General features: G+C 40.0%; 1 protein-coding gene across 5 annotated transcripts in view; it reads left to right on the plus strand.

Annotated features, from left to right (window-relative positions):
- The window catches only part of LOC131737501 (FYVE, RhoGEF and PH domain-containing protein 4-like), a 138,982-nt gene extending 116,659 nt beyond the window's left edge, over nucleotides 1–22,323 (plus strand). For all 5 annotated transcript variants that reach the window (XM_059026809.1, XM_059026810.1, XM_059026814.1 and 2 more), the window contains 13 exons: nucleotides 1,165–1,254; nucleotides 4,117–4,262; nucleotides 5,545–5,701; nucleotides 7,053–7,191; nucleotides 10,618–10,676; nucleotides 11,389–11,535; nucleotides 12,048–12,220; nucleotides 13,430–13,460; nucleotides 13,787–13,882; nucleotides 14,652–14,777; nucleotides 17,307–17,456; nucleotides 20,116–20,256; nucleotides 20,348–22,323. In XM_059026809.1, the coding sequence (XP_058882792.1) occupies nucleotides 1,165–1,254; nucleotides 4,117–4,262; nucleotides 5,545–5,701; nucleotides 7,053–7,191; nucleotides 10,618–10,676; nucleotides 11,389–11,535; nucleotides 12,048–12,220; nucleotides 13,430–13,460; nucleotides 13,787–13,882; nucleotides 14,652–14,777; nucleotides 17,307–17,456; nucleotides 20,116–20,256; nucleotides 20,348–20,602 (1,710 nt within the window). In that variant the 3' untranslated portion in view covers nucleotides 20,603–22,323. The remainder of the gene's footprint in view (nucleotides 1–1,164; nucleotides 1,255–4,116; nucleotides 4,263–5,544; nucleotides 5,702–7,052; nucleotides 7,192–10,617; nucleotides 10,677–11,388; nucleotides 11,536–12,047; nucleotides 12,221–13,429; nucleotides 13,461–13,786; nucleotides 13,883–14,651; nucleotides 14,778–17,306; nucleotides 17,457–20,115; nucleotides 20,257–20,347) is intronic.
- The last annotated feature ends 492 nt before the right edge of the window (nucleotides 22,324–22,815 follow it).

A 22,815-nucleotide genomic window follows, 5' to 3' on the forward strand; every position in this document is an offset into this window, starting at 1 on the left:
TTGAAGCATGTAAAGTACTCTGCGAACGAGACTGGTCTCTGAACCTGTAGAGCGCTGTTCTGCTCTCAGTTTCTACCTCTGTGTTGTGGTAAGGATGTTATGTATAAGCAGCTTACAGTAAGTTTACAAACGGCAGTGGAATTGTATATCATTGTTACAGGGCGGGGGCTGGGTGCGACCCGCCAGCCCCGCACACTGCAAGCAAGCACCTTAACTGCTATGCAGAAGAGCCAGGCATCTCATATCACTGACGGGACAGAATCCGTAACGCCATCCGCTCCTATACATTTCATTGAGAAAATACTTCTGCAATAATTTGTCTTGCAACAGAAGTTTAACTTCTGACCATAAGTTACTGTATCTTTGTTATTCATGATAAAAAAGGGATCTGTCTCTGTGAAGGCTTTTGTCTTGTGAATCAAAACACAACACAATGGAATTTAGTAACTGCGGGTCTACATCTCCACCCTCAAGAGGTCAGAGCTGTACCACAAGTGGGCTTACTGGCTGCTCTGACCAGGAGTGTGTGAAAATCAGCTTGTATTTTACACAGCATCCTACACTGTATATTTTATAATATAACAGGAAACAGTACATTTAATGTGACATCATTTCCATCTGGTACAAGCCAGTTGATACAAAGAATATCAGGGTCTACAATAAAGGACAGTAATATATTTATTTAAAGAGTTAAACACCCAAATGTTTTGGTTGCACCGGAACAGATATCAGGAACTGAAATCTTCCCACTGGAATGTGTCAGTGGGTCTGTGCAGGGCATACTACATGAGTGTCCGTTTGTTGGAAACCACCTGAATTCAACATTTTAATGTTTAAATCATTAAAACTTTTGTGACATTTAACAGCATATTCTCATTAACCTGTAATATTCAGCTTATGTTAACCTTTGACTTTAAATTTCTCATAGTAGTGCTTTGTGTAACAAATGTATCTAGTGCACAGTGACAGCCCTACCCTTGTGCTTCCCTCAGACACAAGTCCCTCCTGGAATCCTTGATTTCAAGTGAAGATACAAGCATTGAATTATGCAATTCAAGCTGACATTACTCAGGGTGAACTACAAACATGAATAAATTGATCTGAGTGGGCTTGCAGTAGCTAAGTGGCTGGTGGTTAGAATAATGATGTTCTTTTCTTTTTCAGGAAACAAATGAACAAAAAATTTACAAGATCGCCAGGGAACTTCTACAAACAGAAAGAGCTTACGTCACCCGGGTAAACCTCCTAGACCAGGTGAGATCCATCAGCTTACAGGTCTTACATAACTCTATAGTAACTTGGTAATAATCAATCGTTCCTGCTCTCACATACTGTAATAACTACAAGTGGATATTTGTGTGATGGAACTGTACCATGCAGTTAATGTAATTCCATCAGGCAACAAGCTGTCATTCTCAAGGCTGTTTCCATGTAATTACACAGTACTTACCGCGTAAGAGCAGGGGCCAATAGTAATTAACAGGTTATTGTTGGGTGACTGCCACTGTGCTCAAAACAAAGCAGTCTAATTATTGACCTTGTCTAAGTGTATTGTAATACAAAGTACTGTATAGTATAAGAAATCAACCAATCACTGTTCATTTCAGTACATCTTCTGTATAGATGTCATCCTGTGCACAGAACAGCACAATTCTAAAGTTAAAAAACAGTAACACTTTTGTATGTTCCTATGTACAATCTGTGTTTTTGTGATTTATAATAAGTGAATACTTTGTGCGTAGGGTGTCTCTTGTTAAAACAGCCATTATTTCGCTCAGCTTCGTTACATTGACCTCTCACCCAAACCACACAAGATGATGTCTCTTCTACAATAAGGGACACCTGACCCTACACACAACTTAACTTGCATTGAAAGGGGCAAAAATACCTGCAAAATACCATGTTCTTAAAATACTATGTGCTTAGGAAAGGGCTGCATTGCATAAGTGCTTCCGGCTATGATGCCATAAATTAATGGAATTAGTCACATTTTTGTTTTATTACACCAAAATATGTACAACGTGGCACAGCAAGCACAGTGTCTGTGCAGGAGGGCCTGGTTTACAATCCTGTTTCATTCATGGTGTGCTTGGGTTAATCTTTTAAAGAGTCAGGTGATTAGTTAGTCATTATTCCTATTCCTGTTATTGCTGTTACTATACAGCAGGGAAAGGTACACGCTGACAAGCACAACCTTGGTATGTTGTCCTGAACTAATGGGTTGCTGTACAGTTTGCTGCAGTGAATGCTTGTGGTTTCATGAGTTACCACAAAGCTATATCAACTGAGGATCCGTTTTACACTTCCAGCTTCCTGACATGCAATAGTGACTCATCATCTACTATAGATATACAGTATATACATAAAAATCCACTTTCAATCTGTAGACATATTTATTACACCACACCATAAACTGCTTTTATGAAATACAAAATCCAAGTCTTTAAAAACATGGCTTCGGATCCAAGTATAACATGATTTGAAAGCTGTAGCATGAGTTTAATATATATATATATATATATATATATATATATATATATATATATATATATATATATATATATATAATATAGAATAGATCAAAACGAAATATTGATCTGTATTTTTTATTTCAATGTTCAGCTTGGTTGCCCCGTATGACAAACCTAAGAAACAGGTATGCCTGGAATCTGTAAAAATGGGCGCCTGTGAAGACTCTTTTGGAAAATTATTATTTTTTAAATAAAATAAAAAAATGGAAATGTGCCACAGCAAAAGATCAATGTTTTAATGTAAATAAAATTAAGTATGAAAAAAAAGAAAATCCTGCGAGATTTTAATACAACCTCCTCCGATACACACATAGACAGTACATTTCTGTGTACTATTCGCACACACACACACACACACTGCAGACACACACACATTTATTTATTTTTTTAGTCGTAAATTTACAATAAATTTCGATAAATGTAGTCGTTGCCAATTATTTTTATTATTTTCTCCCAATTTGGAATGGCCAATTATGATTTGAAGCTCAGCTCACCGCTACCACCCCTGCTCTGACTCGGGAGGGCGAAGACGAACACTCACTGTCCTCTGAAGTGTGTGCCGTCAACCGACTGCTTTTTTTCACACTGCGGACTCACCATGCAGCCACCCAAGAGCTACAGCGTCGGAGGACAATGCAGCTTTTGGGCAGCTTACAGGCAAGCCCGAACTCGAACTCGCGACGTCCAGACTATAGAGCGCATCCTGCACACTAGCGAGTGCTTTTACTGGATGCGCCACTCGGGAGCCCCTACACACACATTTCTATTGCTTTTTAAAACGTTTCAAAGTTGTATTGGGCTATCTGGAAACACACAAGGGAATGTAAAAAATAAACTTTACAAAACGACATGTTTGCTGATGTATGGTTTAACACTGGGCTATATATACTGGGGATTTACGCTTGCAACTTTTTGACGTGAGGCCACTGAGATATGGCAGAGGTAACCACATAGTTCCTTGATGATTGCATGCAAAGAGGATGAAGTTAATACTTAAAGCTGAGGTTCCTTAAAGAAGTGAAGTAGAGAAGTACTGTGGGTGGGGCAAGTGAGTGCCAGAAAGCAGTGTGTCCGAATAACGGTTTGCACTTGGCTGTGCACTTCCTGTGTTAACCACAATGTTTACTCCATGTGTCAGTGGCCAATGTAACACTGTGACCAACTCGACAAAAAGAGATTCAAATAAAAGAAATCTAGGTTGGGGTCTCCTGTCCAGCTTGTTTATAATCATTACAATACACAGTCTATAAAGTACTTCTGAGCAGCCACATTTATTGCATCAACATTGGTGAACCCCTGATAAAGTAAACTTTGTGTATTGTCACTATAAGTTCAGTCCCTTTTGAAGTGATACCAAAAGGGGTTAACTGTAAATGGTACGATTTTTGGGGGGGTTTTGGACCACAAAACCCCACACTGAAAACACCCCCCCACCCACAATGACAAGATCAGAAAGAAAAAGTCCTTAGTGATTATACATACTGTTGTTGGAAAGTATCAATCGCATTACCTGGTGGTCATTATCTTGAAGTGTTCAGACCTCCTGACACCCCCATCAATGTTGTTTCGTCTGTGTCACTCGCAGGTATTTTGTGCCAAACTGATGGAAGAAGCCAACAAGGGTACATTCCCAGTGGACGTGGTAAAAAACATCTTCTCCAACATCTCCTCCATCAACGCCTTCCATGGGCAGTTCCTGTTACCGGAGCTGGAGAAGCGGATGGGTGAATGGTAAGAGAGACCACCAGGTCTGTGTGAACACCTCCGACCGCCTTGACTCCCACAGATCTGATCTCCAGAAGCTAATAGGGATGGAAATAAGACTCCTATTGCATAGCGGTTTCACCCATTCCAGGTTTTAATACAAGCTTGATGAGCCACAGTGTATAGGTAACAAGCTCAGGTGTGTCATCTTAAACTCATAATAGTGAAACCAGGAGTGGACCAAACTGCTATGCAATCAGAGTCTTATTTCCATCCATGGCTAAGCAGGGCTGGTCTAGTTAGTACTTGGATGGGAGATCTACTGGGAATCTCAGGCACTGCAGGCTTCAGTATTTATTTACTTACTCTCTGGCGGAGTCAAGGCGATCTAGTATGAAATAGAACAAGTGCTGGATCCATGGCATTGCAGAGAGCATCACAGAAACATCAAGATGGGGATAAGTTGTGTTAGCACAGGCATGCTTTCCACAGTAGAGACAAACCCTGGCCATGTTTTTAAGTTGTAATATGTAAATATATCCAAGATGAAAGGGTTTAGAATATGCAATAGACATTAGGATAGATGCCATTATGTTATTGTTAGGGCTGTGTTATTTTCATGGTAAAAATTGCTTATTTCACGGTCTAAAAATAGGTATTTGAAGATCTTTAATGATTTAAATGTAATATTTATTAAAGCAGAAAAAAGTTTGATGTCACATTCAAAATTCAAAATTGTCTCTAGAGCTATTATACAACAACAAATGTTCATAACTATTTAAATGCTTACCTGAAAAACAGTAAATACTAAATTGTAGAATATTTCAGGGTTTTTTTGTCCACCTTTTAAAGACATTCTATTTTAACCATCAGTAAATTATCAAACAAAATAAAAACATAAATAAATGTCATAATTACAACAGACACGTGAAATGTCCCCTTTCTTGTACTGGACAGAGCGATCTTTAGCAGAAATATTTATCATCTTTTGATGCAGCTGGTGTCTTTTTCACTTGAAGAAATCGTGCCTGTCTATGCAGTGTGTTCAGTCATTTACTGGAAGCAAACTAAACTGGCTGCCAGGTTCTAAATGCACAGATAGTGCGTCCAAAAGGCAAACATTCACTGTACTTTTAAGTGGGGGGGAAAAAATATGTATATTTACACTATTGTTTCAGTCAATTTTCATAGGATACTACATATTAACAGCAATGGGTAAATTTCACGGAAATCATGAAATCTCAGATAACCGGAAAAAAAAATACAGCTTTATAAGTTATTGTTATATTCATGTCTGATTCATGTGTAGGACCTCGACACCACGGCTAGGTGACATCCTTCAGAAGCTGACCCCCTTTTTGAAGATGTACGGAGAATATGTGAAGAACTTCGAGCAGGCCATGGAGCTTCTGAAGGTCTGGACAGACAGGTCTCCGCAGTTCAAAACCATCATCCAGGACATTCAGGTAAAGTGACACACCACTGCAAAACCATCATCCAGGGCATTCAGGTACAGTGACAGACCACTGCAAAACAATCATACAGGACATTCAGGTACAGTGACAGACCACTGCAAAACTATTGTTGTTACAATGACTGCATAAAACCCAGTGCACATGGCTGTAAAAGCTGCAGTGTCCCACAGTCATTTCAGATTATTCCTTGGGTGACTTTTTACTCCATCTTTATGTAGGTTAACCTTCAGTACAATTTAGACAGACACACAAGTATCCTCCCTCCTTGATGCTTTCTGGCCAGTACTAAACAAATATCCTCCCACTACTACCTGCAGCAGCAGGGGGTATGAATACCATATGCAATCTCTGAATTATTTCAGAGAAACAAAATGTAGCCTGCATTTTTTTTAAAAAGAAAAGCCCATAAAGCTAATAAAATTGTCAACATGGACTAATGAGGTAACTACTTGTCTTAATTGGACCTTTAATTCCAGTTAGTTAGTATGTTGTGTGTGTATGTGTGGGGGCCGGGGGTGGAGTTCTGGCAGGCCCTACTGTATGAGATGAAGATTAAATTAATGAACCCTGAGGCTAGTAACTCTTCTGGGATTCTTCTCCCACGTGTCAGGCTGAAGGTGTCCTGTGTTTTGTCCTGTGCTGTCTGAAGGTGTCCAGTGTTTTGTCCTGTGCTGTCTGAAGGTGTCCAGTGTTTTGTCCTGTGCTGTCTGAAGGTGTCCAGTGTTTTGTCCTGTGCTGTTGGAAGGTGTCCAGTGTTTTGTCCTGTGCTGTCTGAAGGTGTCCAGTGTTTTGTCCTGTGCTGTCTGAAGGTGTCCAGTGTTTTATCCTGTGCTGTCTGAAGGTGTCCAGTGTTTTATCCTGTGCTGTTGGAAGGTGTCCAGTGTTTTGTCCTGTGCTGTCTGAAGGTGTCCAGTGTTTTGTCCTGTGCTGTCTGAAGGTGTCCAGTGTTTTGTCCTGTGCTGTCTGAAGGTGTCCAGTGTTTTATCCTGTGCTGTCTGAAGGTGTCCAGTGTTTTATCCTGTCCTGTCGGAAGGTGTACAGTGTTTTATCCTATGCTGTTGGAAGGTGTCCAGTGTTTTATCCTGTCCTGTCGGAAGGTGTTCAGTGTTTTGTCCTATGCTGTTGGAAGGTGTCCAGTGTTTTGTCCTGTGCTGTCTGAAGGTGTCCAGTGTTTTATCCTGTCCTGTCGGAAGGTGTCCAGTGTTTTGTCCTGTGCTGTCTGAAGGTGTCCAGTGTTTTATCCTGTCCTGTCGGAAGGTGTTCAGTGTTTTGTCCTGTGCTGTCGGAAGGCGTCCAGTGTTTTATCCTGTGCTGACGGCAGCTCTGCTGTGTTGTGTTGCAGAAGCAGGAGGTGTGTGGGAGCCTGACCCTGCAGCACCACATGTTGGAGCCGGTGCAGAGAGTGCCGCGCTACGAGATGCTGCTCAAGGACTACCTGAAGAAACTGCCGCAGGAGTCCTCAGACCGCAAGGACGCAGAGAGTGAGCCCGATACCACTCCTTATTACCCACAGGGAATAGATCTTAATACCACCAGGACTGAAACAATCCAAATAGGACTAATACCTACAATCCTAACAGTGCTAGCAAGCTCCTTCAGTGCATCTCTTTCTTTTAGAATATACAAAACTTCAGAATTTTATAGCGATGGTATTAGGATGTGTTGTTGTTTAAATCAATTGAATAAATACCTGCCAATATTTCCTTATTAACATTAAATGTATCTAAAGAGTAGCCACCAGCATTTAAATAATACATGTAGTTACTTTAAGACAAATATACTAAACAGACAAATGCTCTGTAATAGATGTTTGTTTTCTCAAAGTCCCTTTATTTGAATGATTTAACCAATGTCAGAATATTTATATCCAACACTGTTTAGGTCAGTGGAATATACACAGTGTGTTTGATGCTGTCTGTTACAGAGATTAAACCACATCATTCAGGCTTTGGTATTGTGTATTCTGAAGCAGTGCTATGTGAAAATGTTAGAATTCATCATACGCCATAATTTGTTTTGTAAACTTTAGATTAATGTGAGTGTGTTTTTTTTTTATTTAGTTTGTTTTATACTAGTCTTCAGTTTATAAAAGAGAAATCACATGACCCTGTGCTGGATTGCACAGCCATATTTACATTCCAGAACACAGGTTCCGGATTGTAGAGGAGAATCACACCATTCATTTCAATAGGGATTTGGTCAGGACCCCAAAATCATGCCGAATTAGAATGCCAGTTTGTAAAGGGGCTGGATTAGACAGAGCTTTGCTGTATTTTCTATTTACCTACCCAACAAACCACAATTTTAAGGATTGCCTAGCCAGTTTAGTTTATCTTGGTTTTACTTTGATTGAGTTGTAAAAACTCAGAAACTGCAAACTACAGAACTGACTTACTAGCGTACAGTAAAACCTGAATTAACCTGCAGTCACTGGAGGGGCTAACCCATTTGTGGCTGCTTATTCAAGGTGTCATTCAATAAAGAGCTGGTGTACCACTGGGTTCAGGAGGCTATAAATAAACACAGGCTTCAATGTAACTAGCAGTCCACAGACTGTGATTCACAATGGAAAGGTTGGTGCTGCCTCCTTTGAAAGATCAGAGGTGAAGATCTTCCAGATCTGCCTGATCTTCACAGTTCTGCCTCTGCTGTGTCTGATCTTCACAGTCATGCCTCTGCTGTGCCTGATCTTCACAGTCTTGCCTCTGCTGTGCCTGATCTTCACAGTCCTGCCTCTGCTGTGCCTGACCTTCACATCTTTGCCTCTGCTGTGCCTGATCTTCACAGTCCTGCCTCTGCTGTGCCTTTTCTTCACAGTCCTGCCTCTGCAGCGACTGATCTTCACAGTCGTGCCCCTGCTGTGCCTGATCTTCATGGTCCTGCCTCTGCTGTGCCTGATCTTCACGGTCCTGCCTCTGCTGTGCCTGATCTTCACAGTCCTGCCTCTGCTGTGCCTTTTCTTCACAGTCCTGCCTCTGCAGCGACTGATCTTCACAGTCGTGCCTCTGCTGTGCCTGATCTTCATGGTTCTGCCTCTGCTGTGCCTGATCTTCACAGTCGTGTCTCTGCTGTGTCTGATCTTCACAGTTCTGCCTCTGCAGCGACTGATCTTAGGGCAGCAGTGTGGAGTAGTGGTTAGGGCTCTGGACTCTTGACCGGAGGGTTGTGGGTTCAATCCCCAGTGGGGGACACTGCTGTTGTACCCTTGAGCAAGGTACTTTACCTAGATTGCTCCAGTAAAAACCCAACTGTATAAATGGGTAATTGTATGTAAAATAATATGATATCTGTATAATGTGATATCTTGTAACAATTGTAAGTCGCCCTGGATAAGGGCGTCTGCTAAGAAATAAATAATAATAATAATAATAATCTTCACAGTCCTGCCTCCGCTGTGCCTGATCTTCACAGTCATGCCTCTGCTGTGCCTGATCTTCACAGTCCTGCCTCTGCTGTGCCTGATCTTCACAGTCCTGCCTCTGCTGTGCCTGATCTTCACAGTACTGCCTCTGCTGTGCCTGATCTTTACAGTCCTGCCTCTGCTGTCTGATCTTCACAGTTCTGCCTCTGTAGCGACTGATCTTCACAGTTCTGCCTCTGCTGTGCCTGATCTTCACGTTCCTGCCTCTGCTGTGCCTGATCTTCACAGTCCTGCCTCTGCTGTGCCTGATCTTCACAGTCCTGCCTCTGCTGTGCCTGATCTTCACAGTACTGCCTCTGCTGTCTGATCTTCACAGTTCTGCCTCTGTAGCGACTGATCTTCACAGTCCTGCCTCTGCTGTGCCTGATCTTCACGGTCCTGCCTCTGCTGTGCCTGATCTTCACAGTCATGCCTCTGCTGTGCCTTATCTTCACAGTCATGCCTCTGCTGTGCCTGATCTTCACAGTCATGCCTCTGCTGTCTGATCTTCACAGTTCTGCCTCTGCTGTGCCTGATCTTCACGGTCCTGCCCCGCTGTGCCTGATCTTCACAGTCCTGCCTCTGCTGTGCCTGATCTTCACAGTCCTGCCTCTGCTGTGCCTGATCTTGACGGCCCTGTGTCTGATCTTGACGGCCCTGTGTCTGCTGTGCCTGATCTTCACAGTCGTGCCTCTGCTGTGCCTGATCTTCACAGTCTTGCCTCTGCTGTGCCTGATCTTCACGGCCCTGCCCAGCTGTGCCTGATCTTCACAGCTGCCCCGCTGTGCCTGATATTCACAGTCCTGCCTCTGCTGTGTCTGATCTTCACAGTCTTGCCTCATCTTCTCCTCGCACAGGGCTGGCTGTGGTGCTGTGGTTCTCAGGTCTTGCAGGGTTGTTTTATGTCAGTCTATCAGATACCTCCCACTCAGTGTCGCTATTTCTGGGGGTGAATTTCTACAGCGCTGAAAAGGATGTTGGTTAAGTCAGTTGCATGAGGTAATGTCTGGTTTCAGACACCATATTAAACGGCATTAACCTAAGCTAACTTATCGGGGTCTGTGAGTGGCAATTAAATATTTTAGTCGTAAGTTAAACACTCAAAAGTATTTCAAATAAATATTTTATATTTATACTAAATAAAATAAAAAATCATGAAGTGCCATTGTCTTAATTTGAACACAGGTTACTTTGTAATTTGTTGGACATTTTAATCTCTGTGTTAGTTTAGCAGTGTGATCCATTCCTGGTTTCACTGTGAGTTTATTAAGACACACCTGAGCTTGTTACCTCTACACTGTGGTTAATCAAGCTTGTATTAAAACCTGGAATGGGTTAAACTGCTATGCAATTTCTATTCCTGCAATGCATTAATTTTTGTTGTTAGTTGCCTGTCCAGGATTAGATTAGGAATTTGGTTGCTGATTGTACCTCTAATTCTTCATTTTGTTTTATTTAAATGTTAGCTCATGTTTGAACCAAATCTGTTGTTTTTAATCTTTTCCAGAGTCGCTTGAAATTATTGCTACTGCTGCCACGCACTCAAATAGCGCAATTCGAAAATCAGTGAGTGCATTCTTTTTTTATTAAAAAAAACCCCAGATAGAATAAAAATACAGATCAGTAATAAATAACTAGGGCTTCTGATTTTCTGTATTCTACCCCGACTTCTATACTCTGCTCTGCAATTCCAATGATATCTGTTAAGCCATTCGTGTATCTCAATCACAACTGAGAAACGTATTAATAGTAAAATTGATTTAATTTTATGTTGTTTTTTTTATGTGAAACTAAATGGCCTTTTAAAAGCCTTAATTTTTAATTTACAAGCATAATGTACAAAAAAGATCGCAACATGTTAATAAGCGACAAAACTTTATTAAAACTATAATTACTATTATTATTAGTTTATTTAGCTGATGCCTTTAACCAAGGCGACTTACAGAGACATGGGTCTATGAACTATGCATCAGCTGCAGATTCACGTCCAACAATGTCTCACCCGAAAGACGGAGCACAAGGAGGTTAAGTGACTTGCTTAGGGTCACACAGTGAGTCAGTGAGTGGAGAACGCAGTATTTCCACTGAAATGAAGGTAGTGTGAGGAGCAGCCAGGCTTACCCACTGTCCAGAGTGACGCAGGGAGTGTGAGGAGCACCCAGGCTTACCCACTGTCCTGAGTGACACAGGGAGTGTGAGGAGCACCCAGGCTTACCCCTGTCCTGAGTGACACAGGGAGTGTGAGGAGCACCCAGGACTGATATTCTTTCACTCACAGGAGAATCTGAAGAAGCTTCTGGAGGTGTACGAGATGCTGGGTGATGAGGAGGACATAGTCAACCCTTCCAATGAGTTAATTAAAGAAGGACAGATCCAGAAGCTTGCAGCCCGCAACACCTCCGCCCAGGAACGATACCTGTTCTTGGTAAGTCTGTAATCAAGACATACACCCTGGTTTGGCAGGGACTCCGGAAAACTGTTTACTGAAATTAACAAAGCCCTTGTATGTAGCCCAAATTCATGACAGGTGTGTTTATCATATCTCTTTGTATTAGTATTAGTTCAGAAGTTGCTACTTGCAACTGTGCCTCTGCTTTGACCGGATTCCCTTTGAACACATCTTCTAAAAAGTGAAGAGCTGCAGCTTCTATAATTGACTATGAGTGAATTGAGATCCATCTGCTGGTAGAAAGGGGTCATTGCAATATCATGTTTAAGGCTGCACAGTAAACCAGCGGTGTGAAACCTGAGGACCACAGGCTGCATGCGACCCCAAAAAGGGTGAACCTGCAGACCTCGGACTGAGATGCTTAATTAACGGATTCAAGAACACCAAGGATGTGTGCTTCTGCCAAGTCAGACCTTAATAGGATCATGAAAAATTATTAATTTGTGAGACAATTTATTGAAGGTTTTGTTTCTGCTTTCTCCTCGCAGTTTAACAACATGTTGCTGTACTGTGTGCCAAAGTTCAGCTTAGTGGGACAGAAGTTCACCGTCCGGAACAGGGTGGGCATTGATGGCATGAAGGTGCTGGAGACCCTGAATGAAGACTATCCACACACATTCCAGGTGTCTGGGAAGGAGCGGACACTGGAGCTCCAGGCCAGGTGAGAAGCAACCGAGACGACCTCACATGTACTCCTGTAGAAACGTTTACCACAGTATTTTTGCACTGTAATGTTGCACTTTTCCCATGCTTTGCCTATGCATTTACTATAGCTTGCCATGATTTTTATATTCTTTACCATACTGCTTTACCATGCATTCACTGTGCTTCATACACTTTGCTTTGCTTTTACTATGGCAAACTTTTATAAGGGACTGTACATCGTGTCTCTCTAATCCAAACCAGCTGGGACCAGACCACGTTCAGATCAGTGATGTATTCTGGGTACTGATCTGTACAGCACTAAAAAAGACATTGTTTAGTCTTTATATTTTCTGTTTGTTTGTATAAGTATATTAAATAAAAAATTAATTAAAAAAAAGTGACATCGATTTTTCACAAATGGAAGTTTGTTTGGTGCAGCTGCTTGCATTTCATAATCACTGCTTGGTTCGGGTTAGCGAAAGGCTGCTATGAAAAGTAGGATGATCACCCATAACTATTAAACACTCAACAGTGAGGAATTTAGAAATATTCAAAGAAGCTTGATAAATTCACTGACAAAAGTCTTTCTCAGTGACTTTGATGCAAAGTGAAGTTTAAAACCTGATATAGAAACATAGTCACTTAATCTGTGTATTTGAAACCTTTTAATCCAAGAAACCCCTAGATTGTAGGTTGGTATCATGACTTGGGTAGAAGGTAGTTGACAGAACACTCAGATACAGAAACCAACCAAAGGGGAATCAGAAGGCAAGGCAAGGTCAAAACTACCAAGAGAACCAACACCAGCTACCACTGCAGGCATATCCAAGAAAGAAAAAGGTTAAAGCAGTCATAAGTGGAAACCAACAGCATTGGAATATGACCCTTTGGTGGAATGTTCCTGTATGTGGTCTCTTACCAGGTTTTATAAACACTAACAACTTGTTTTTGGAGCTGCACCCTTTACAACTTCATTAAAGACAGAGCTTGCAATATACTATTGAACACTGACATTTTAAAGTGGCACAGGAATGGGTTAGAAAATGTAATCTTGCTAGATGTAACTGCTGAGCAAATGACAGCTAATGGTTCAATGTATTTGTAGTTTTTCAAAAAAAATTCAAAGTTCAATGTAAATGTCGGTGTCAGTGTCAAGTTCGTTCACTTGTAGTATTTGTGTTTGTTGTCTCTTGATTATTAATGAATATCTCTTTTACAATTCTAGCTCTGAACAAGACAAAATCGACTGGATAAAGGTAGGTATTTTAATGTTTTCTTTCATCCATTGCCTCCATTAAAACTCAGTCAGGATCAGTTTGATCGAAATAAGTCAACAGCAGAAAGTGCATCTTTATATTTTCAGATTCTAAATATATGAAACTGAGCTGCAAGGTTGTTTGATTGCTGTGTGTTATACCATACTGGGTGTAAGTGTTTATCACCTTCAAACCAGCCTTGTTTGTCCTCTCATCAGCACATTGTTTAAATGAAGAGCAGCCACTGCAGGCCTGTGCCAGTATATAAATACAGAGTGTGCTGCTTTACTGAATATTAAAATTAGGCAATTTCCTTGTGTTTGTAGGCCTTCCAGAAAACAATAGATATCTTTAATAAAAAGAACGAGACCTTCAAAATGGCCATAGCAAAGGAACTGGAGGAGCACCCTCTTGAAGTTTCGGTAAGTCTTCAGTTTCTGTTTGCTTTTTATTGCACAGGTTTAATAATAATATAGGAGGCTGTGTGGTCCAGTGGTTAAAGAAAAGGGCTTGTAACCAGGAGGTCCCCAGTTCAAATCCCACCTCAGCCACTGACCCTGTGACTTAACCTCAAGTCACTTAACCTCCTTGTGCTCCATCTTTCGGGTGAGACGTAATTGTAAGTGACTCTGCAGCTGATGCATAGTTCACACACCCTAGTCTCTGTAAGTTGCCTTGGATAAAAGTGTCTGCTAAATAAACAAATAATAATAAACTTAATGTACCAAAAGCATTTCCTGATCAGATGCTTGACAGCAGAATGGAGAAGCATGACAGAAAGCATTGTGATACTGTATTTATTCTCTGTCTAATGCATAGCCTACTCCTTTAAGAGCTAATATTTAATATTAAGCCAATTTGCATATCTCCACCCGAGTAGCAGATAGTGTGGCTTGGTGTCCGGTTGAGGAGGAGATGCTGTGGAGTAGGCATTGTTTTCTTTACTTGTATTCCCTCTGACTGTCATATTTGCGAAGTTTCATAGACATAATCTTGTGTTACAGTTTTTCGTAATATGTAAAACACACAGTAGCCGTTATGAAAACTCAAACCACCTCCTGTGTTTTATTGCATCATGTAAATACACAACTAATTTTACACTGACAAGTCACCCAATGGATTTGTGACTCTGTGTAACACGTGTTAAACTACAGATTGAATTCAGCTGATGGCAAAGTGTTTTCTTCTTAGACTGCAGAGCTGGGGAAAAGAGCCCCGCGCTGGATACGAGACAACGAAGTGACCATGTGTATGAAGTGCAAGGAGCCCTTCAACGCGCTGACCAGGAGGAGACATCACTGCAGAGCATGTGGATATGTGAGTACAGCGGCGCTGCCAAGGGCTCTTACTAACATGTTTATACCCTGGTTTGCCATGTTTATTAATATGCTTTGTCATACCTATTTGTGCTTTACAATCCTTACTTTACCATGCTTTCACTGTGCTTTATTACTCTTTGCTATTGTTTTACTATGGGGAAACCTTTATAAGGATTAGTTAACCATGTTTTTTTTTTTTTTAAATATGCTTTACCATACCTCTCTGCGGTTTACATTGCTTCTCAATGCTTTATCTGCTTTCACTGCGATTTGTTTACTATGGGGAAACTTTTATAAAGTGTGATCATTCAAAGCCCAGTTGCCCCCCATAAATGCTATGGGTGGAAGTTTGGATAGTCAGAAAGACCTTTCTTTGTCCCATGGCTAGCTTGAAAAATGATAGTTCTGAGCATTTGATCTTTGTCTATAACTCTCTTATGTAGGTAGCATTGAAATTGTGGCTGGCTTTAACATGAGTGCTATGGGGAAAAACAGCAGTCTATTAAAACAGAAAAAAAGACAAAAATCATCTGTGTTATCAATGTATCCAAGTTTCCACAGAACCAGAATGTTACAAACCAGGTGGTTTAGCCCAGTTCCAGGTACAATACAACACAAAGGGTTTGGAGACAAGCATCAGGGGGTTATTTTCTGTCAAGAGCATTACAATTGGAAGTTTAAACTAAGAAACCAAGACAGCAGTGCCAAGTTAGACACAACTCATGCAAAGGGTGTTAAAGCAGTCTGCCTTTTTAGCCACTGTTAAAATCTGCAGTCAATTTTCAGTTCTCGAGGTCCAGAAAAACACACAATTGTTTCATGTTTCGTTGCACAAAAATATTGTGTTCATAATTCCTTTATTATTGTTATTGGTGTTCTTCAAAGGGTATAATTAAACCTAAATCAGTGAAAAATAGCCCAAAATATTTGTTAATAAAGTTTACTTTCAAAGTTGCTTTGTTGGTCAAAAGTATGGGTATTGGGAAACTCCATTTTGCATACAATATGCTGTATAACCGATCACTACCTAAGGGTCGTTCCAGCTATGGTGGACCAATTCTGTGGAGGTGTTTCCTCTATTTGTGGTTGATGATGCATGAAAACTACATGTGATGTAGAAAGGGTTTCCAGAGCAGGTGATGTGTGCATGCAAAGGAAGAGCTGTGTAACTCATGTAGCCCCACGTGGTGAGAAAGAAGGTGGTAAAAATGTCAATTTTGATGGGGAATATTTTCCATGTGAGGGTTGAACTAGGTAAATGATGTTATCATTTTTACTGACAATGTTAGTTTACAGCTACGGTACGCAGGGCCAGATTAACCCATCACTGGGCCCTAGGCAAGCATACACTTGCAGGCCCCCCAACCCTGAACAAACAGCCACACACACACATACAATACACACCTCTATATACATTATAGCCTTTATAACTAGCCCTCCACCCCTTTACAACAGGCATAATTCTCAGTTTGAAGTTATTTTGAATGAATCTGAAAGAAAATTAAACATGTCTCTGTACATGAACGCTTGATGTTTCTGAACAGTATTTACATGTAATACAATGAAAATGTGTTTTAAAAGAAAAAAAGTTTGTATAAGATTCTGCAGTGGAGCCACCAGATCTGTGTTGTCCTCCGGCACTATAGGTCTGGTGGCCTCGCTGTGGATCCGCAGTGTGAAAAATAACGGATTGGCAGGAGCACATTTCGGAGGATGCGTGTTCCAGCCGCCGTTTCCCGAGTCCGCAGGGGGTTGCCGAGGATACAGATAATAATTGGGCATACAAAATTCGGGTTAAAAAATTGGCGACGACTAAATTTATAAAGTTAAAAAAAAAATCAGTGGTGTTAAATGTGCTATTTTATTTTGCCACATAATTAGTTTTGTCTTGTTTACAATATCTGTTGCAAGCTGCAGCAGAAATCAATGGAGAACACAACGGGGCTCGGGCACAGAAATATCACGCGTGCACGTCCAGCGATCTTTTAAAAACTGCATCTGCACAAGCATGGAATAATGTGGGGATACAGAATTCTATGTGGTAATGTTACAGAAATCTGCGTAACACCTGTCAGAACAATTTGATTTTGAGATACATGCCTTGGTTCGAATGTCAGTGAGTCCAGGCAAATGCCTAGTTTGCCTATGCGTTAATCCAGCCCTGTCGGTATGTCAGTAAAAATGTCAGTACCCCAGATGAGAGGAGAATTCACTTCCAACTGGCTTTTAAAACATGGTTAAGCCATTGATTGGTTCTCCACTTTTCTTGTTTTTAAATCAACACATTAATAAATAGGTATGTTTTGATTTATTTAATAACTGCCGATAAATACTTCTGAAAGGTATCAGCACCCCCCCTAATAACATGTGCACCTCACTGACCTCCTGTAATCAACCTGGGAGACTGGGAACTGTTCTAGGGAATTGTGGGGATCACTGGAGGTGTGTCCAATGTAGAATTATTTTGCAGTATTTTAAGTGGTGTACCGTAAATGTATTTTGACCATTGTGCTTTGTTTGATTTCAGGTTGTGTGCTGGAAATGCTCAGACCACAAAGTTCCGTTGGAGTACGACAACAATAAAATCAACAAAGTTTGCAAAGACTGCTACTTAATTTTAATGGGACGCTCCGACAGCGAGGAGAAGAATGACAGTAAGAAGAAAGGAATTTTGGAGGTATGAAGTAGGATGCTGCAGAACTCTGGAAAACACTCACTGCTAAGCTATTCATGTTTTCAAAAACAGTGATCTTGGTTAGCAGTGATAGTGTCACCTGCTTACCTGTTCTCCTCTCCAGATTTTCAGTGTTAGTTTAAAATGTAGCATATGTTGGTGTAAATAGTTTGAATTAAAGGCAGAACAATTTAAGCACCTCACAGACACATTGAATCAGTGCACCTCTGCCTGACCAGGCTGTGCAAAGAGGCCGAACTTTGCTGGGGACTCTGAAGGGGGCGTCACATTGGCTCTGACCCTCCCGGGGTGGGAGATGGGAAACCGGTAGGTACTCATTCTCCTCATTGCGCAACAGCGAACCCTACTGGCCAGACACTGAGCACATTCATGGATAAAATGAGTGGATCAAAAGCAGGACTGATCTCTGTTCTCTGTGATTGGTAGCCTGACCACCTCTGCTCTGGATTGCTTGGCATAAAAACAATTCTGGCTTTAGGCTTGTGAGATCGGAGGATGCTCACACGCCCTCAGAACATCTGTGCTGTGTGGGAACTCGCTGCGGTGAGGAGAAAAAACATAATTGGACATTCCAAATTGGGTAAAACCATGTTCAGTCATGTCAGAAGCCATGGAAGGCAATTCCTTGTGTGCGTGTGTGCGTGTGTGTGTGATTTCTACATGGAACAAGTTTTAGAACAAGACCGTGTAGACATTCAGCTTTTCAGGCCGCTAGATCGTCTGGAATGAAACCATTGTATTGATATAAAATAATACATTAACTGATCCCACCTGCAACCTAAAGTGGTTTCTTTGTGGTATTAAGACCATTCACATTGTTTTATTCCTTTACTGAAAATGTGCCTTTGCACTCAAAATAAGGACTTCCAGTTTAAAATGTGTGTTAAAATACATCATGGATTATCCATACCCTGTTCTGATTTAAATATTATCTTTGGGTGTGTGGTGGTCATTGAATAAATAGGAGCACGCTAAAAGAGCAATGTTCTTGTATTGACGGTGTGCTATAGACTCAAGTAAATATACAGAATGTCGTAAAAAGTCAAGCACTTACCAAGTATCTGCTGTTAAGCTTATATATTTATTATTATCATAATCATAAAAAACAATGAAGCAAATTCATGCAGACGCGTTGCGGCCACTGGCCTTCGTCAGTGCAGTAACATAATTTAAATCAAGCACATACAAGTGAGACATTTATATGTCTGAAACATGAATTATTCAATGATCTTTCAATAAAGCAATAACAATCAGTACTTTAAGTGCCCAACTCAAACGATGTAAATACAAAACAAAAATATTGTATTATTAAAACGTACAGACCAACACCAAAACATGTATATTCAGGTCTAGTCTATTGTAAAATTACAAACTAGCACACAAAATCATAACGGACCACCAGATGCAACGACAGTAGATAAGATTATAAAAAAAGGTGTAAACAACAGCTCCTCGTTCACACCACCAGGAGATTCAGTTTGCAAAGTATGTATCCAAGAGGCTTCTCTTTGTAGTAACAGTTTATTACGATCTCCATCTCGACGTGGGGTATTAACCACTTCAATCCCTATAAATCTGAGAGTACAACCGCTATGTTGTTGTTCATTAAAATGTCTCGCTACAGCTGATCGGATGTCATTATTCCTAATAGCGCTTTTATGTTCACTTATACGCGTTTTCAATTCCCTAATGGTCTTACCCACATAGCACAGACCACAAGGGCATTTCAACAAATAGACTGTTGCTTACATCTTTTTTATAATCTTATCAATTGTTGTTGCATCTAGTGGTCTGTTATGATTTTGTGTGCTAGTTTGTAATTTTACAACAGACTAGACCTGAATATACATATTTTGGTGCTGGCCTGTATGTTTTAATAATAAAATATTTTTGTTTTGTATTTACATAGTTTGAATTGGGCACTTAAAGTATTGATTGTTATTGCTTTATTGAAGGATCATTGAATAATTAATGTTTTAGACATATAAATGTCTCACCTGTATGTACTTGATTTAAATTATGTTACTGCACTGATGAAGGCCAGTGGCCGCAACGCGTCTGCATGAATTTGCTTCATTGTTTTTTATGATTATGATAATAATAAATATATAAGCTTAACAGCAGATACCTGGTGAGTGCTTGACTTTTTACAACATTCTGGTTAGTGAATAACACTAGTAATAACAACAATAATAATAATAACACTAGTAATAACAACAACAACAACAATAATAATAATAATAATAATAATAATAATAATAATAATAATAATAATAATAATAAAATGTACACTTTTATAGAACCTTCCCATCATGAATGATCCCAAGGCAAATCATTTAAAAATAAATAAAATAATGTCATGTGTTTTGATGAGTTTCATTCATCAAAAAGATTTACAATAAAATCTAAGAAAAAAAGAAAACAAAAAATAAAAAAAACCAAACCAGGGACCCTCAAGCCCCAGTGTACTGTATCCTGAGCAATATACAGTTCTACTGTAGGTTACATGGGCAGTTAATGAGAACTTCAGATCAACAAGAATCACTCAAAGTCGTATTATAGTAATAATATAATGAACAAATGCATTTACATCCTGAAAACATTAAAGGAATAACCAGCATGATTGTCATTTGTTGTGTAGATTGAGGCCGCTGAGGTCTCTGGAAACAGCATTATCTGTGGCTTCCTGCAATATTTAGAGAAGACAAAACCATGGCAGAAAGCTTGGTGCGTCATCCCCAAAAACGAAGCACTGGTTTTGTATTTGTACGGAGCCCCACAGGTAAATCAATTCAAAATGCATCTTCAGTTTTGCTGTATACTTACTGCATATAGTCTTCTGACTTCTGCAAACCACTCTCTCTCCCCGTCAGGATGTGAAAGCCCAGGCGACGATTCCTCTGCTGGGGTACATGGTGGAGGAGAGCCAGCGCAGCGGGGACCTGCCACACAGTTTCAAACTGACCCAGTCCAAGTCTGTGCACAGCTTCTCAGCAGAGAGTGAGGATCTCAAAAACAAGTGGCTGAAGGTCATCAAGCTGGCAGTGAAGGGGGACTTCACCAAGCCTGAACCCGAACCCAGCGCAGACCCTGCAGCCTCACTGGAAAGCCCGCCAGACAGTCTCTGAAACACAGTGTCCTGTGAATGTGCTTTGGGCTTTCAATACGATCCACTGTCTGCTGTTTGCTCCGTAGACAGATTTCGTTTTCTTCTCATCCACCTCCAATCTCAACAATACAATCTGATCAAGTACTGATACGATAATTAGTTATTTTAGTAAGTTTGTATATTTTAACACTAGGAATGAGAAGAAGAAAAAATGAGTTGTTTGGATGGGCCAACCTCTGGATGTGCACCAAGACTGGCCATTGTAAAAACGTCAGCTGGGAACACTTGCAGTAAGACAAAGAGATGACATCCTGAACATATTTCTGACATTTTCTTATTCATATAACTTGGTGCTTCAGCTGGCTATGGTCTTGTCTTATCTCAGTAATCCCCAATAATGCACAAGCTTGCACAAGAACAAGGAAGAGCTTCTACAGCAAAACAGTGGAGTTGCTTTGAATGCTTCTTTCAAATCATCTGTGGTCTTTGTTTTGTGCTGCAAGTCAGTTTTTTAAAAGCTTTTCTTGCAGCAAAGAAATTCCTGCAAGTATTAGATGCAGCTCTGAAATGCAACTTTCCTCCAGTGACATTCAGATTGGGGATTTTAAGCTTAGATGACCAGACCCTAGATTTATCCATCCATCGGTCTGACTATTGATATCTACCTGTGGCCGCAGAGTGGACGTCCTGCTGACATTACATGAACATTATGTAAAAGTATATTGCTTTACTTGTCACCCAGTCCTTAAGTTACTTTAAAACTGAATCTGCTCTAAAACAACCACAATCCATCCACAAGTTAGGGAACAATTGATAAAATGAATTGATTTTGAAAAAGTACACTGGCTGTGTGGCATGTTATCCTTACTCTGTGTTGCCATATATATAAAAATGATCACTTCTAAAATTATTTAAATTGCATAGCCAATGGAGTTTATGAAGTGCGGAAAGGTAGCTAAAGACAGTGGTAGCCCACACTGGAGAGTGCACCCCAATCACACGCCTACAAAGGAATTGGATTGCAATAAATGTTGACAATACATCAAAGGCACAATCACGAACCCCTGAAATTAAAATACAGCATTTAATTGAACTAATTGATACCACATTAGTGTGGAATTGCATTATTAGCAAACTGTAGAAAACTTTTAGTTTTCACTTTTACCAAGTTGTCCAGTCTCCTTTTCTAAGTTAAGTTATTGAATATGTTAGTATTTATACAGTAAAGAAATGAGAAATGGGCTGGATTTTTGACATGTGAATATATGGTTCATGAACAAGTTTATGTGCCTCCTTGTTTAGACAATATATAAATTCCAAATAAATTAATAAATGCCATATTTTGAATCTTAAAAAAAAGAAAGATATATTACATACTGAGTATATGTTCCCAACTTTTAAGTTTTTTTTGTTGCTGCTGTTGTTGTTGTTGTTGTTGTATTTTGTAATGTTCTTCCGTCTCTTCAGCCCCAATGTAATTACAGTACTAATGATTTAAATATATGTATAGTTTGTTCTTGTCTTGCCATTCATTTAAGTCTGTTAATTATTGGGTGTTTTTAAATAAAAAAAAAAACAACAACAAAAAAAGAAACTTTGAATGTAAAATAATAGATTGTATATACATATATGGCCGTGATTGTCAGATTATTTGAAAAATTACACACTTTAAATGGTCAAAATGGACAAAATGTGTACCTTGTAAAATAAACTGTAAAGTGATTCTGTCTATGTAATTCACCCTTTTGGATATTATTTTCTTATGCTTACACTACATTTATTATGTTATAGAGCAATTACACATATAAACATATATTAATGTACATCTACATGTCTGATTTTAACATACAGAGTTGGATGATTACAGTCAGAAACAGTGGAAAAAGTCTGATTGGTAGAATGCCAGCTAGAAATGTTTTGTGTCCCAGGTTGCAATGTTGTTGACGTCTTCACTTGCTCATGTTATGCAGAGAATGCAAAACCACTAGAATGGTTTTGCTCCAGTTGGGATAAAGCCTGGTATGGACCTTCTTTAGTAACAGAATCAGGGTATAAGGAGGCTTCTGTATGTAGGTAAGTGTGTAACATTGGTTCTTCATTATCCTTGTAGATATACTGCAGAGCTACAAAAAAGCATGTTATTTTATAGAGCACAAAGAAGTGTCTTGTCTATCAGTCATTAAGTTCAACTACACAATAATAAGGGGAGTTGTGGAAATTGCACTAAAGCTT

This window comes from Acipenser ruthenus, chromosome 7 (genome assembly GCF_902713425.1).
Source record: "Acipenser ruthenus chromosome 7, fAciRut3.2 maternal haplotype, whole genome shotgun sequence".
NCBI classification, from domain to species: Eukaryota; Metazoa; Chordata; class Actinopteri; order Acipenseriformes; family Acipenseridae; genus Acipenser; species Acipenser ruthenus.